Source organism: Lagenorhynchus albirostris, chromosome 11 (assembly GCF_949774975.1).
Source record: "Lagenorhynchus albirostris chromosome 11, mLagAlb1.1, whole genome shotgun sequence".
In the NCBI taxonomy this organism is placed as follows: Eukaryota; Metazoa; Chordata; class Mammalia; order Artiodactyla; family Delphinidae; genus Lagenorhynchus; species Lagenorhynchus albirostris.
In genome coordinates, this window is record NC_083105.1 from 101,588,847 (window position 1) to 101,603,128 (window position 14,282).

Here is a 14,282-nt window from a genome sequence, read left to right on the forward strand (position 1 = left end):
TAGAAATTACTAACCTCTCTCTGGTTTGTGGCTCAAGATGCCTTGCATTCTGCCGATTAATTATGGGTTGCACTGCAGAGAAAAGGAATATGTGTAGGTTCGAGGGCCTGATCTAGGGAGGACCCGTGTCTTGATCCTTGAAGGTAGCAGCACAGAGTTTTCAGGGATGGAATGTCGGAAAATCATCCGTATGCGTGCTCTCTTCAGGACAGTGGAAATGTATGCTCTGGTCCAGGGCAAATGACAGCGACAGTGTTACAGTTTCACCAGGAAACCCACCCCCGCCCTGTCCCCAAATAGGAAGGAGGTCAAGGTGCCAAGATCAGGGGCCTCTTAACTATGACGTGGGCCTATCTCCCAACCTCTAAATTCGAAACAAGACTTATGAACGGTGCAAGGAAACTGCATGGTACTCTCCTTCCTCATACCTTTAAGATTTGTCCCAAATGGCACACCCTTCCATACAGCAGCCTCTTCTTCACCTAATCCTAGAAACAAGAATCCCTAGTTACGCCAATAAAGGATTAAAAATCCCCAGACGCTTGCCGTCCACAATGAATGTGTCAAGTCTCTGGCACCTGCAGTGCTCAAGCTGCCTGCATTTCATGAGGAGTTTGCTCACCCCTGCTCTTGTCCTGGGTCTCCTAACCTAGGAAAGTTGTTGTTGTGAAGCCTGGCACATGCCCAGATGGCGTCAGAAGGAAGATGCTAGGGACCAGCGTGTGCCCCGCACAGGCTCCTCCCTTGAAGTCAGAGCCCCGGCTGAGCTGAGAAACCACGTCTAACACCTGCTCCCCAAAACCCACTGCCCAGCATCCCTCTACCTCCAGACCTGTCTTCACGACAGCTGCTGAGGCTCGTGTCCCAGCCAAAGCACAGTTCACCTCCCCTTCCCTCCTGGGCGTGTAATGAAGGGGTGTCTGTGAAGCCCTCAAGCTCTTCAGAATGAAAGGACCAGTCTGGCCCCTGTGCTTTTTCTCCCAGGTCCCGGAGTCTCCAAGGAGGTGACTGCAGGCGGAGGCTTGCAGGGTGTCCCTGCCCGCCCATGGTGTCGGCATGTTCTCTGTCCCCTGCTCGCACCCCGGGATGTTCTGATTTCCTCACCCCAGCTCTCTGTTGAGCCGCAGAAGTTGGGCAACTGCCCTGGGTCCTCGGAACTGGCTTCTGCTTCACAAGCTGATCTGAAGCCACTGCTGTCCAAAGGCCTCAGTCCCTACCGAGCCTGGCTGTCCCTGACGGTGGCTTCTCCTCTGGGTGCCGCGGGTCAAAGGCCCCCACGTGGAGGCAGCGCCGTGCTCTGGGCAAGAGTGCAGGCTCCGGGTCACCCTTCCTGAGTGTAAACCTGGCTCTGCCGTGGGCTAGCGACCTTGACCTTTACCCCCTGTAAAACGAGGTCCTAAAGATTCCTCTCTTACAGAGATGTTGGGAGGTTTAAATGAGATAATTTTAAAGTGTTTAGCCTTGAGTAAGTACGAGCGCAGTGGTTTTCTTTTCTAAGAAATGTTGTCAGTTGTAGCTCTGCAGTCACCCTATGAATTCTGGTCAGCAAGTCTTCCTGGGATGACCCAGATGAGTGGCTTTTCCTGTCTGACCCAGGGCCTTTCCTGCCGCAGAGCAGTTGACTTCCTTCCTGTCCTGGGGGACAGTATATAAAGTTGTAGAAGAGCTGCCCCGAGGTCACCTGACTTGCCTCTCCAGACGGTACATGATGTGGGTATAGAGGTCTTACGTCACCTTCTTAAGGGTCACCTCGTTTTCCTTTGCCCAATTTAGGTGATTGTATAGTTTAACTTGGTCACCATTTTCAAAGTCTTTCTGGAGAGAAGATGCCACATTTTAGCAGGAGGCTCGGTCCCAGCGCGGCCCGGCCCATGCGAGTCCGAGAACTGGGGCGCGTGGAGGGGTCGCAGCTGGAGCTCCCTCCCTCCCTCCCTGCCTTCCTGGGGTGAGGGCAGCTTCGTGAAGGACCCAGAGCCCGAGTCCGGTTCTCTTTTCCTGTCCAGCGCTGGGCAGAGCTGCAGGGTGCGGAGAGGAGCCACATGTAGCAGCTCTTTTCTCTTTTCTGTGCCCTTCACTGGCCCAGATCCCCGCTGCCCTCCCCACTCCCTCTCTCCCCTGACAAGAACTGTCAGGAGAGAGAACAAAGCAGGCTGGAAATGGCCCCACATCCGCTTCCTCAAAGCCTCCTCGGCTTTCTCTGGCTCCCGCTTGTGGGAAGGGATTGAATAAGAGCGGCCGTGTCCCTTTACAAGAGGCCTCCAAGCTCTTGGCTCAAAACCTCCAGAGCCACACTTACGTGTTATTTGCATGTAATGTATATATTAGTGAGATTGTTCCTTCAAATGCTCCACTGACCTCTCCTGTGGTAACGTAAGAATCCTTAAAAGGGTGTGTATTTGCTCCTGGCTTCCAGGAACCTGTGGTTTCTATTGGGACATTCATTCTCAGCGCTGTCATTCTGGTTGGGTAACTGAGGTAAACCCGGCCATTCATCCGGTCTATAAAATGGGAATAATAATCCCTGTCTTCTACATGGGGTTGTCATGAGGATTTTTAAAGTGAGTGAGTAGCTGTAAAATCATTTCATAAACTGTAAAGAAGAGGTCAAATTTTCAGATGTTATTGTTATTAAAATTATTCAGTGAATAATAGTACTGCCGTAAAAGGTAACATTTAGACTACCAAAAGGTAACTTTTCCAAAGGTAACTAGGGGAGAACCTGACTTACTGATTCAGCATCAAACTGAGTAAAGGCCCCTGTGTCCCCGCCGCCACCGCGCCCCCCAGCTTTCTAGGGTGCTGGATGGCGGCAACGCTATTCTGTCGACAGGCCTGTCCCAGCGCAGGGGAGCTCCTAGCTGTACGATGTCGAGGCTCTGCCCTGACTGTAGTGAGGTTAAAAGTCCTGGGGCAGTCGGTGTCGGGATGGGGGTAGCAGTGGGGGAGGTGTTGAGAAGGCTGTGTTATTTTAGGGCCCTAGAACATTACTGCAGGGAGGAATCTAGTGCTCAATGGTGCCCAACCCCTCCACTTTACAGATCAAGAAACTGAGGTTCAAAGAGGTGTGTGGCTGGCTCAAGACTCCCGCAGGCCTCGGTTAGCAGTCTGGGCTGACCCAGCGAAGGTCCAGGGGACAGCACCACGGCCAGGGGCCCACTCAGTCACAGTGCCAGGGAGCTGGGCTTGGGGGAGACAGGGGTGTCGGAGCAGAAGCTGAACTGCCTCTTACCCCGAGACGTCCCGTCTCAGTCTGCAGAGAAAAAGAGGCTCTCAGCCTCCCAGGGTAGCAAAAGGCAAACACACTTGGTTCACAAGAGCCCTGGAGAAGTGACAGGAGTGGAGCTGACCACGCCTTCCTCGTCTCTGCCTCTGACCCACCGCCCTGGACTCCGGAGCCACGGAGAAACAGGTCTCACGTCTTCCAGGCAGAGCCACGGGGGCCCCACAGACAAAAGGTCCTCGGAAAGGTCAGGCTTCTTTCTGAAAAGGGGCCCAAAACAAACCCCAGCAGGCTCATGAGCCTCACGGGGAGGGGGCCCGTAGCGTCTGGAGGGAGCAGTAGCCCAAATGGTATGTCCTTCTGGAGGGAGGACATTTGTTCTCAGGACCATTGGATTTAATTCAGCAAGTTCTTATTTGGGGGCCACGGTGTGTCCAGCCCTGAGCCAGGAGCTTGGGCCTGGGGAGACAGAATAAGTCTAAGACTTGGTCCCTGCTTTCAAGGAGCTTGCGGGGGTGTAAGACTCTCACGCATGAGTCAGAAGAGACAAAAGGCAGACGGTGTGTTTAAGGCCAAAGAGAAGATGCTTCGGAAGGAATGAAAACTCAGTGTGGAAGCACGTGGTTCTGAAGGGCTTCCTGGGGAAGGGAAGCCTTTACCTGGGCCCATTCCCTTTAGTTAGTAAGCGAGTTGGGGAGGGGGCATCTTAGGACGGAGAGCGGCCTGAGCAGAGGTGGGAGTGAGCAGAGGAGCTGACCCTCTCCAGCCGCCTTTGTATGTGACTTTGAAAGGCTCAGCGCCTCTGCCCTCCAGGGTGGAGTATCATCCCTGGAAGGTGTGGTGAAGATACCCCCTGGCTCCTGGAAGAGAGGGGCTTCTGCATTACTGCTAAGCTGCGACTGGGTTTAGAATGCTTCCCTGAGCGCCGGGGTAGCAAAATAAGTTAGTCCTAAAGTGGGACCGAGAATCCGGAGCCCAGCCGGCCTCACGTGCCGTAACTTTGCAAAGCGGTCACCAGCTCGGGGTCTGGATTTAGACTTGGCTTTGAATCCTCTCTCTGAAGCCTTCAGTGACTGTGTGACCTTGTCATTACCTCTTTAAACGTCCGTCTCCTCCTCTGTAAAGTGAAGATGATAAAGATAATACTTAACTCTGTTGTGAGGACTGAAGGAGGTGGGCTTTCCCAGCCCATTCACCCTCAGCCCATGGCGGCCATCGTCAGGGCTTTGTGGTCTAGTTTGCTGCCAAGGCCTGGCATTACATGGTTGACTCTCTTCTCTGATCGTTTCCCAGACCCCGCAAGCCCTGTGGAGTCCTTCCTTCCCTCGGGTGCCCTTCAGAGGCGTCTTAGTGCGGGGAGCAGATGTGGGAGGGGGAGCAGTCCCAGGGCTAATGGGAGACTGGGTGCCCTAAGAGCATCCCACAAAGAGCCCAGGAGATAGTTAGGGGACCTGGGTTCTGTAATGAAGCGCTTCGTTTTCTAGACCACGGTTTCCTCAAGTGTGAAGTGAAGAGCTGAAATTAGACCAGTGATTCCCACTTTGTGAGATAGGGGAGGCTCCTCAGTTACAGTAGGGGCTCCTTGACACTACATGCACACTAAGCATTGCCTCTAGACCAAAGAAATCACCTTGCAAGTAGGTGCTGTGCTGTTTTCCAAGCACACAGAGATGCTGCTGTAATTTTAAAAGCACATATCAAAAGGATTATTGAATGCCCTGTAGCTTTCTATCAGCATGTAGCTTTTCATTCACGGACACTAAAAGTACGGTGACAGTTACTTGGAGGAATCCAGAGGAGTTTTTGAAGTGTTTAAGGGGTACAAGCTTGAGGAGTTTGGCTCCTATGGGATCAGATGAAGGGCGTGCTCAGCCTTTCCTGGACTGGCTCCTATTCCGGCCTGACAAACGAGCCCCCTCCCCTCCTGGCCTCGGTCCCCTTGCACAAGGAGCAGAGAGTGGAGTAGGCGGTCCTGTGGCGGTGAAGGCAAGATGGAGGGATGGGGACAGGTGAGAAGGGTGGTGTGACTGGAGGGGAGGAGGACAGCTTTTATAAGAAAACCCCGGAAAGCCTCAGGATGCTGCCCGTTTGAAGGTCTTTTTTAAAAGGTGACCTGTCACTTCCCTGCATTTGTCATTGTTTCCCACTGCACACATGTTTGCAGCACATGGGAAATGGGAGGAGTTGGAATGTCCTACAAATTCCCCTGACACCCAGTTCCCACCTTTATCCTCTAGAAAAATGCTTTGTGTTGTTTTGTTTAACTTTTCAGGAGGTCACAGACCTATTAAGAATCTGATAAAGGTTACAGACCCTTGTTCCAGAAAAAATGCAGCCACACCTACCCGTACATGGATAATTTTCACACATAGCTTCAGCGGGTTCACCACCCCATGAATTCCCCGTGGACCCCGGGTGAGGAGATCCTGCTCTCACGTGGGTTGCTTTCAATAAGTTTACATTTACCTTCTCCTCGTTTTCCACAAATCTAAGCCCCGAAGTCCCACAAGACTTTTAATGGGACCTCGAAGCGTCCCATTTCCCAACCTGCTATTACAGGCTCCTTAAGTTTGGAAAGACATGTGAGACTCAGGCTGTGTGCTCTAAGGTGGAGCATCGCATGTACAGACCTCACCTGGAGGCTGGGCTCTGTGGGCAGCAGGTGCAAGGTGAATGGAGCCGAGAAAGGGGCCTGGGAACAGAAACCACCCGAGAGGCAGGACCCCTCCCCCGACAGTGCTGTTTTTATACATTTCTACCCTCGAGACTGTGGGCCTGCAGCCCTGTCGTCCCAGAAATGGAAAGCTGGTCTCATCTCTGGAAAGGATCCCCAGCTCCCAGGCCCCTCCCCCACCCCAGGTGCAGCTCCCCTTTCACCTTCAGATCCTGCGTAAAGGCGCCTGTTCTGGGGCTCATCCTCCTGCCGAGACAGCCCTCTCAGCATGCTCAGTGCTGGGAGACCCCGAATGAATGAGCTCAAGTCAGGGAGCGGCTTTTCCTATCCACACAAGACATCGCTCTGAATCTAAAGGCCCAGTGGTCATTTATCAACCCAGGCCCAAGCTCGACTGGCCCAAGAACATCCATCCTTAGACTTAGTTCACATCCGTCATGTGCCCTGGGATGCGTGAGGGGGCAGGAGGTCTGGAAGGGCTCAGAGGAAAACCAACCGGTCCACCAGGGAGAGTCTAGGCTGCCGGGCTTGGCGAGGGTGCCACAGTTCACACCGGACAAGGGAGGTACATTCCCCAAATACCAGGATGTTAGGCAATATTGCAAAGAATGAAATTCATTTCTATTACAGCCTTTCCTCTCCCCCACCCTAAGCTCTAGTCCCATCCTTTTCCTGAACAATGTGCTGTGCAAATGATGCATTGTTCTCCACAGTCTCACCCTGCTGGGTTCAATTCTGTCCCAGCTTTCTAGGACCCTAAACATATACTTGTCTAGATATCTTTGCAAGTCGTGTAATGGTAGGAGCCCCTCGAAGGCAGATTAGCAGGGGAGGGCCCTACACATTCAGATCCGCCCACTGAATTATTTTATTCTTTGATTTTAAAAATTAACTTATCCAATAAATATTTATGGAGTGCTAATCAGGTTAGGATGCTGGGATATGGAAGAACATAAAGATATACTAGGATACGGGGAAAAAGAAGACCAAATGAGATGTGGATTCTTCTTTCAAAGAACTAGCTGTCCACTGGAGAAAATAAAATGCATAAATAAATACATGTTTTTAAAATATATAAATAAATATACTCTAGCTTAGTAATTGTCGGTCACATAGCAAGTGACATTTCAGCAGGACCTTGAAGGGTGGGTAAGAGTTGGAGAGACCAAGATGAGGAGGAGATTCTAGGTGGAAGGAGTGGCCTGAAGGTGATCAGAAGCGGTGGCGGTGATGGCACATGGAAGAGCAAACAGTTCTATTTGGCAAGGACGCGGGGGAGGGAGCAGAAAGGAGGCGGGAGAGCCTGGATGGACCTGGCCCTGGGGACCTTGAATGTCAGGCTTAAGAGTAGTTTGGGATTTTTAGGGGGATCACTGCAGGTTTCTGAGCAAAGGAGTTCATGATGATCATAGCTGTATCTTAGAGAGGTTAATTTGGTAGTTCTGTGGAGGCTAGCTTGGAGAAAAAGTTAAAAAAAAAAAGAGAGAAGAAGAATTAAGAGTCATCTAGAAGAGACTTCTACGCATCCTCTTCCACCAAGATGCTCTGGTCAGCTAAGCCAAAAGTGACCTTGACCTCTGTTTTCATCGGTGCTCAGTCTGAACCTCTCAAGAGAACAGCAGACTCCAAGGTCCCACAAACCTGGGCTTGAATCGCTAACTCTGCTACAAATTAACTTCTCAGAGCTTTAACCACCGTGTGTGGAGTGGGGATAATTAGATCCAGATTTGTCATAAAGATTAAATGAGATAACCTCGATTAAAACATTTATTAGCACAGATGCAAAGGGTAAGCAGTTAATGAATGGTTGCTAGGATAATCATTATCACATAACTCACGTTGTAGATACGTTTGTCTAGAGCTAGAATCGTCTCCCGTATGAGACTGTAAGCTGCTGGAGTGTGGGAAGCCAGGTTTTGTGTGTGTGTCTTTGGTGCTTACATAGCTTCTTATACTAAGCAGGCGATCAATGAATATGAAAGAAATAGATAACATGATGGGTGAGTAACTAGCACGTGAGCAAGGTTTTCATTAAGCTTCAGGGAATCCGTCCCATGAATGAGGACAGATATTTTCTTGCCTGAAGTGCTCTCTGTTCTCAGACGTTCAACCCCTGTAACTTGGCAGATACGGTAAGAAATCCCGAAGATGCTGGAGGCTGGTACATCTGCGGGGGGATGAGTCTGTCCTCAAGACGGAACACTCCTGGTTCCAGGCGCTGTTTGCGTCTCCCTGGTCCTGGTAAGCATTAACCTGAAGTCACTATGGCTTCTGGGCCTGTTCCCCGTGGGCCTACGTCACATAAGGCCTCCTAAGGCCTAGCTGGATGCCTGCCTGGTCTGGGCTGGGGGCAGGCACGGGGTTAGCAAGGAGGCAGTGTGAGCTAGAAGTCGGTACAGAGCAGTGTCTGGGCCCTGGCGTCCTGGACTCCTTTCTCTGTTGCCCCAGACCTAAGGACTCGTGGGCGACCCCTTCTCCTCTGTGCTGCTCAGCCTGTTGGCCACGGCCTCCCTGGACGCTAAGCGCTCACGACCTGCACACAGCCCCACCTGCAGAGGCGGCGACTCACCAAGGGCTGCAGGGCTGTGAGGAGGGATGAGACGAGGTGCCTGCCTCTGGGGGTTTCACTCTCGTTGGACAGAGAAGGCGAAACCCAGGGCAGATACGGCACAGAGGCTAAGCGCACAGCAGCCGAGTCCAGCAGCCTTGTTCACACACCGGCTCTCTCGCGAGCTGACGCTGGGCAATCTCTAACCTACCTTTCTGCATCTTAGTTTCCTTACCTGTAAAGTAGTAATGATAGCGCTTACCTTACAGGAGGACTATCGCAGGTCAAATAGTCCACGTAAAGTTCTTAGAACAGGACCAACACACAGCAAGTACCCCTCAATTGTTTATTATTACTATTACTGAGTTAAATAATACCATCAGACCTGAAAAGCAACATATGGCAGGAAGGAGTTTTCCAGGCCATCCCTTTAGAATCTAAGCTGCTGCTTCTTTTTTTTTTGGCAGTACACAGGCCTCTCACTGTTGTGGCCTCTCCCGTTGCGGAGCACAGGCTCCAGACACACAGGCTCAGCGGCCATGGCTCACGGGCCCAGCCGCTCCGTGGCATGTGGGATCTTCCCCGACTGGGGCACGAACCCGTGTCCCCTGCATCGGCAGGTGGACTCTCAACCACTGCGCCACCAGGGAAGCCCGAATCTAAGCTTCTTGATAAAAGATGACCTTTCCTTCTAGAGATGTCCCTCAACATCTCCCCGCCAGTGCCTTGCAGTCAAACGAGTGCTCGAATATTGGGGGACGTATAATTAAGTAAATTCCTAATTTCCAAATGAATGGAACAGGTAACTAGGAAACTTAGGAGAGTGAGACTGGTGGTGTGAGTTGGGCAGGCAGGGAGGGCTTCATGGAGGAGGTGAGACTGACATGGACGTGACAGATTTAGGTAGGATTTGGATGGACAAAGTAAAGCAAGGACTCTGATTGTAAAATCCCAGGGTGGACTGGGGCTTCAAGAGAGGCAGGGGCAGACTTAGGGGACATGGCTGTGGCCCTCCACACACACAACAAGGACGGCACCAGTGAGCCCGGAGCCTGGGCTCTGAGTGCGGGGCCAGGCCCGGAGGCGGAGCCAGAGTCTCGGGGGTGGATTTCAGGCCCAGTGACAGGAGCCCATCAGCTAGCTGCTCGAGAGAACCTGTCCAGGATCTCTGTCACTCGGCAAGGCCAAGTTCCTTTTATTTTCTTTCTACTCATTTAATATTGGTCTTCATATTTTATTTTTGAATTTTATTTATTTTTTTATACAGCAGGTTCTTATTAGTCATCTATTTTATACAAAGTAGGGTATATATGTCAATCCCAATCTCCCAGTACATCTCACCACCACCCCTGGGTGTCCATACGTTTGTTCTCTACGTCTGTGTCCCTCTTTCTGACCGTAAGGCCAAGTTCTGTCAGTCCTCCAGCTCCTCTTTCACACCCTGCGCCAGACAGGGGGCCGCCCAGTGCAAGGAGGCCCGCAGACCCCTCCACAGCTCCCTCCGACCCCGGGCTGAGCTGGCGTCCCACTCGGGGTGGGGAAGTGACCCCCGGGCCGGAGCCTGTGACAGGCCTCTGTGTCACAGCCCTTTCCACGAGGGAGAGTGGGGAGCGGGTTTCTCCCTTGTTGCATATTTTCTGGGAGTCTCTCTGGGAGTCTCGGGCCCTCCCAGAGGATGGGAGCCAGGCCCTTCCTTCCCTGCGCATCTCCTCCTGGCATCACCCGCACACAGTGGACACGCTTGCTGTCCACCAGGCAGAAGGACTGGTACAGCAGTTAATAGCATTTCCTCAGTTTACAGACAAAGAAAGAGAACGTGTCATTATGGTGTTGCTTATGTGCTATAGGTCAGTGCCCGTCCTACACAGCTGTCTGGTAAGGTGGGTGCCACTGGTGAGGAACTTGCCCAAGTTCACACAGCTAGTAAGCAGGTCTCACAACCAGCAACGTGGGGTTTGAACCCAGGCCGTCCAGCTCCACTGGCCGCTGTGCCACCTGGATGGAGAAAGCACAGGTCTGCAAAGCGGGCGGTAGCTCGCCTTCCTGGTCTGTCCATGCAGCGAACCGAGGCTCGCTGACCATCTGAGTGATGGACAGGCCCTCTCGGGCCCCTCAGAGAAATCGGACCAAACTCCTCCCAGGCTCCTTCCTCGGGAGACTGAGTGCTCTGGGGCCGCCTGCCTGTGAGGCTTTAAAGAAAATGGTAAACGCCTGAAAATAGAGCTTTGAGGGAAAATGGCTCTCCAGTCACAATTATAGCCCTCTGGCCTGTACTAGCAGGAAAGCCGGTTCTAAATAGAGCAGGACGCCGACCCTTCCCTTCGTGGGCGTCCTCACTCAGGGGCTGTGCGTCTGGGCCAAGGGCCCCCTTCCGAGAGACCCCAGCTCAGCCTCTCCCCCTCCCGGGCGGGAAGCAGCCAAGCCACCCACCCACGTGAGGGCGGGTGATGGACGGGGCTCGGCTTCACGCCCGACGTTCTGGACCTGCATCTGAAAACATTTAGACATGCCTCAGCAGTCGAGCGAGGAAGGGGTTAAGCCTGGGATCTCGACGAGGAGAGGCAAGTGCAAAGGGCGTGTGGGGAGGACTGGGCCATAGCTCCCGTCTCAGGCCCCCCACCGGGCCTTGAAGCTCAGTTTCTGTTTCTAACCCAGTGCCAGGCCCTTGAGCACGGCTGTACTCACCCTAGCAATCTGGCGACGGCCGTGGGTATGTATATAACAGAGCAGGATGCTCTCGGGACAAAAGTTCTAAAAGAAACCCCAGACGGAAGGCTGGACCCCCGCCCCCGCTGGGCAGTCTCTGATGACTGGGAATGCTCTGGACATGCGTGGGCATCTGCAAATTTACTTACCTGAGAGCTGCCTCTGCCTGCTGACCCCTGGGAGCAGAAGCAGGGAGGGTGAAGACGCCTTGTATTGTGTGTGCTGTTTTCTAGTCATTCTGGTTCACAGCCCCTTTTCATGCTCCTTACCCCATCTTCAGTTAGAGGGAAGAAGAGGTGAAAAATAGAACGCCAAAGCACAAAGCTTCCTAAGACATCTTGTCTGAAACTCCTGGAAGGCTGGAATTAGGTAGGAATAGGGTAGAACTCCAGATTTCTGCAACACCCCTTAGGGGGCTGAGCTTACCGTATGCCCTTTAAAATTAGAGATTCTTCACCACTTCAGAATTATACCAGAAAGGCACGCAGATTTGAAGGTAACTACATTGTGAGGAACCCCAAAGTATCTGGTAAGGGTGCTCAGGTTTGGGGAAGTTCAGCTGAAATAGTAATTTGTGGGTGAAATATTAGCCAGGAATTGGCTGCAGAATCACCCACAGACTGAAGGGACGTTGGGGCTGAAGGGGAAGGATGAAGTCTGTACCAGCCTCAGGATATGGAAAAGGATTCAGTAAAGCTAGGAGTCCAGTGTGCTCAGGGTTTAAAGTCCTAACCAGCCCCAGGGTGTCTGAGGCATGATTGGTAAATAGAATCAGAGATTCCATTCAGCAAAAGCAGACAGCAAAACAAACCCCTTCTCTTTGTTTGTCCTGGTTGAAAACCAAACACGGTAGCCATCTGAGGAGATGCCAGAGCCGGCAGTATTCAGTCAGGGAGGGGAGGGTAAAAATGCAGCTATAGCCTCTGACCACGGGGGATGCCAGCCTGATGGTTCCCACGGCGTGGTCCAGCGCTGCGCTCCGGAACACCGGTGTCCCTGCATCTCTCTGATTCTAGCCCACAGGACACTTCCTGCTTAGCTTCTGTTTTCCTGTGACCCCCAGAATGTCACCTGGCAAGGCTCAACATTCCTGCCTGGGACTGAGCGGCTCGAATCCCTTGTGTGTGTCACAGACAGTTTTCAGCTGTGGTGGGAAAGCACTGAGTGAAGAGGAAGTACCAGGTCCTGATGAGGCTCAGCATCTCGGGCAGGGAGCTGGGAGGAGCGGGGAGAAACGGCGAGAAGGCTCTAAAGGTCAGCTGCAGTGTCCCCCAGTTTTCCTGCACCTTCTCAACAAATTCCAGCTGACCCACTAATAGCTTTAGAAAACTTGACCTTCTGTAAAAATGAAGAAACTAAAATTGCAGCCCTGCCTGTAGCTTGGAAGCTGTGGAAGCATGACACCATGATGAGGCAGTCCGGGGAGGGCGCCAAAGCAAAACAGAACCGGCAGTGGAAATTTTACGCCACAAAAGGTTAGTGGGCTGGGTTGAATGTGGGTAAGATCTCATAGGATCTTAGATCCAGTGCATTTTCTAACAGCAGATTTCAGTAAGAAGGGTTGTCAGTACACCTCAGTCTGGAGTTGGACTTGGGGCAGAGAGCTACTACTTTTCTTTCCAGGGAAGCCCTAATGAGAAATGAATCAATTCCTCTTCTCCAATGATCTATCCCACATCCCCTCCTGGACCAACCTACCTAAAACAGGACCCCACTCCTCCATTCAGAAAACTAATCACATCATGTAAGAACTTTTAAGGGTGACCTACTGTGTAGTCAATCAGGTACACATTCCTTTGCCCGGTTATTTAAAAATCCTACATAATTTAGCCGCGCCCCACCCATCCACTGGTGCTCTCCCACACACATCTGCTAATCTAGTCGGGCTGCCCTTCTCACTGTCCCCAGAGAGCTTACTCATTGCTGCCTTTGTGTTTCCATACCCAGTATTCTTCACTTTCAACCCTGGATCTTAATATACTCTTCCTCTTTAACAGTCCCCTGAAGACCCCACCTTCGGAGAGTTTGCCAACTATTTCGGTTTTCACCTCTCCCATCTCCAAGTACTCATCAAGTCACACATGTGTATATACACACTTTGCCTCTCCAACTACACTGTAAGCCACCATGAATATGAATTTTATGTTACAGTGCCCCACATAAAGTGTACTCAATAAATAACTGTTGTTTAATTGCAGACCTCCTTCTCCTGTGAGTTAAAAGCTAAACACACATACAACATCAATCTCATTCGCATTGTGTAGGATTTCAAAACAACATGGCTTGAGGCATATTTGAGTCCTCTAAGTTTGGTAACAGGGGAAAAAATGTAGAGAATGTTTGTGCCTTAGTAAGTGGATGGATTCAGATAGAATAAATAGCTTGCTCAACACCAACAATTTGAAGGCTTATCTGAAAACTGGGCACCTCAAGAAGGTTGCACTTATCCTGGCTTTCAAATCCAGATCCAGGGCCTCATAACATTAAATTCCTTTGTGGTTAAGACTTTTCCCCCTCATTCTCCTTCTCTTTGAGAGAGTGGATACAAGTATTAGGAGGAGGTTGGAAGAAGCCATATACGTCTTAAAATGGAACAGGGCAGGCATACAGACCAATGGAGTAGAGAACCCAGAAATAATTGATTTCTGACAAAGGTGCCAAGACCATTCAATGGGGGAAAGGTCAGTCTTTTCAGCAAACTGGAAAAACTGGATATTCCCACATGCAAAAGAATGAAATTGGACCCTTACCTTACACCATATACAAAAATTAGCTCAGAATGGATCAAAGACCTAAACTTAAGAGCTAAAACTATAGAACTCTTAGAAGAAAACATAGAGGAAGATCTTTGTGACACTGGATGAGGCAATGATTTCTAAGATAAGACACCAAAAGCACAAACAAAAGAACAATAGATAATTTCGACTTCATCAAAATTAAAACCTTTTGTGCATTAAAGGACACTATGAAGAGAGTGAAAAGATGACCCACAGAAAGGGAGTAAAATATTCGCAAATTATATATCTGATAAGGGATTAACACCCAGAATATGAAAAGAACTTCTATAACTTAAAGAAAAACAAACAACCCAAATAAAAAATGGATAAATGACTTGAATAGACATTTCTCCAAAG

General features: G+C 50.9%; 1 protein-coding gene and 1 long non-coding RNA gene across 2 annotated transcripts in view; both read left to right on the forward strand.

Moving 5' to 3' along the window:
- The window catches only part of LOC132530027 (uncharacterized), a 37,348-nt gene extending 35,876 nt beyond the window's left edge, over positions 1–1,472 (forward strand). The window contains exon 5 of the mRNA XM_060167083.1: positions 985–1,472. Coding sequence (XP_060023066.1) covers positions 985–1,334 — 350 coding nt within the window. The 3' untranslated portion in view covers positions 1,335–1,472. The remainder of the gene's footprint in view (positions 1–984) is intronic.
- A 9,539-nt stretch (positions 1,473–11,011) lies between these two features.
- LOC132528566 (uncharacterized) lies at positions 11,012–13,345 on the forward strand. Its single transcript, XR_009543233.1, has 2 exons — positions 11,012–11,152; positions 12,165–13,345. It is a non-coding gene; the product is annotated as an uncharacterized LOC132528566 (long non-coding RNA).
- Positions 13,346–14,282: the final 937 nt, after the last annotated feature.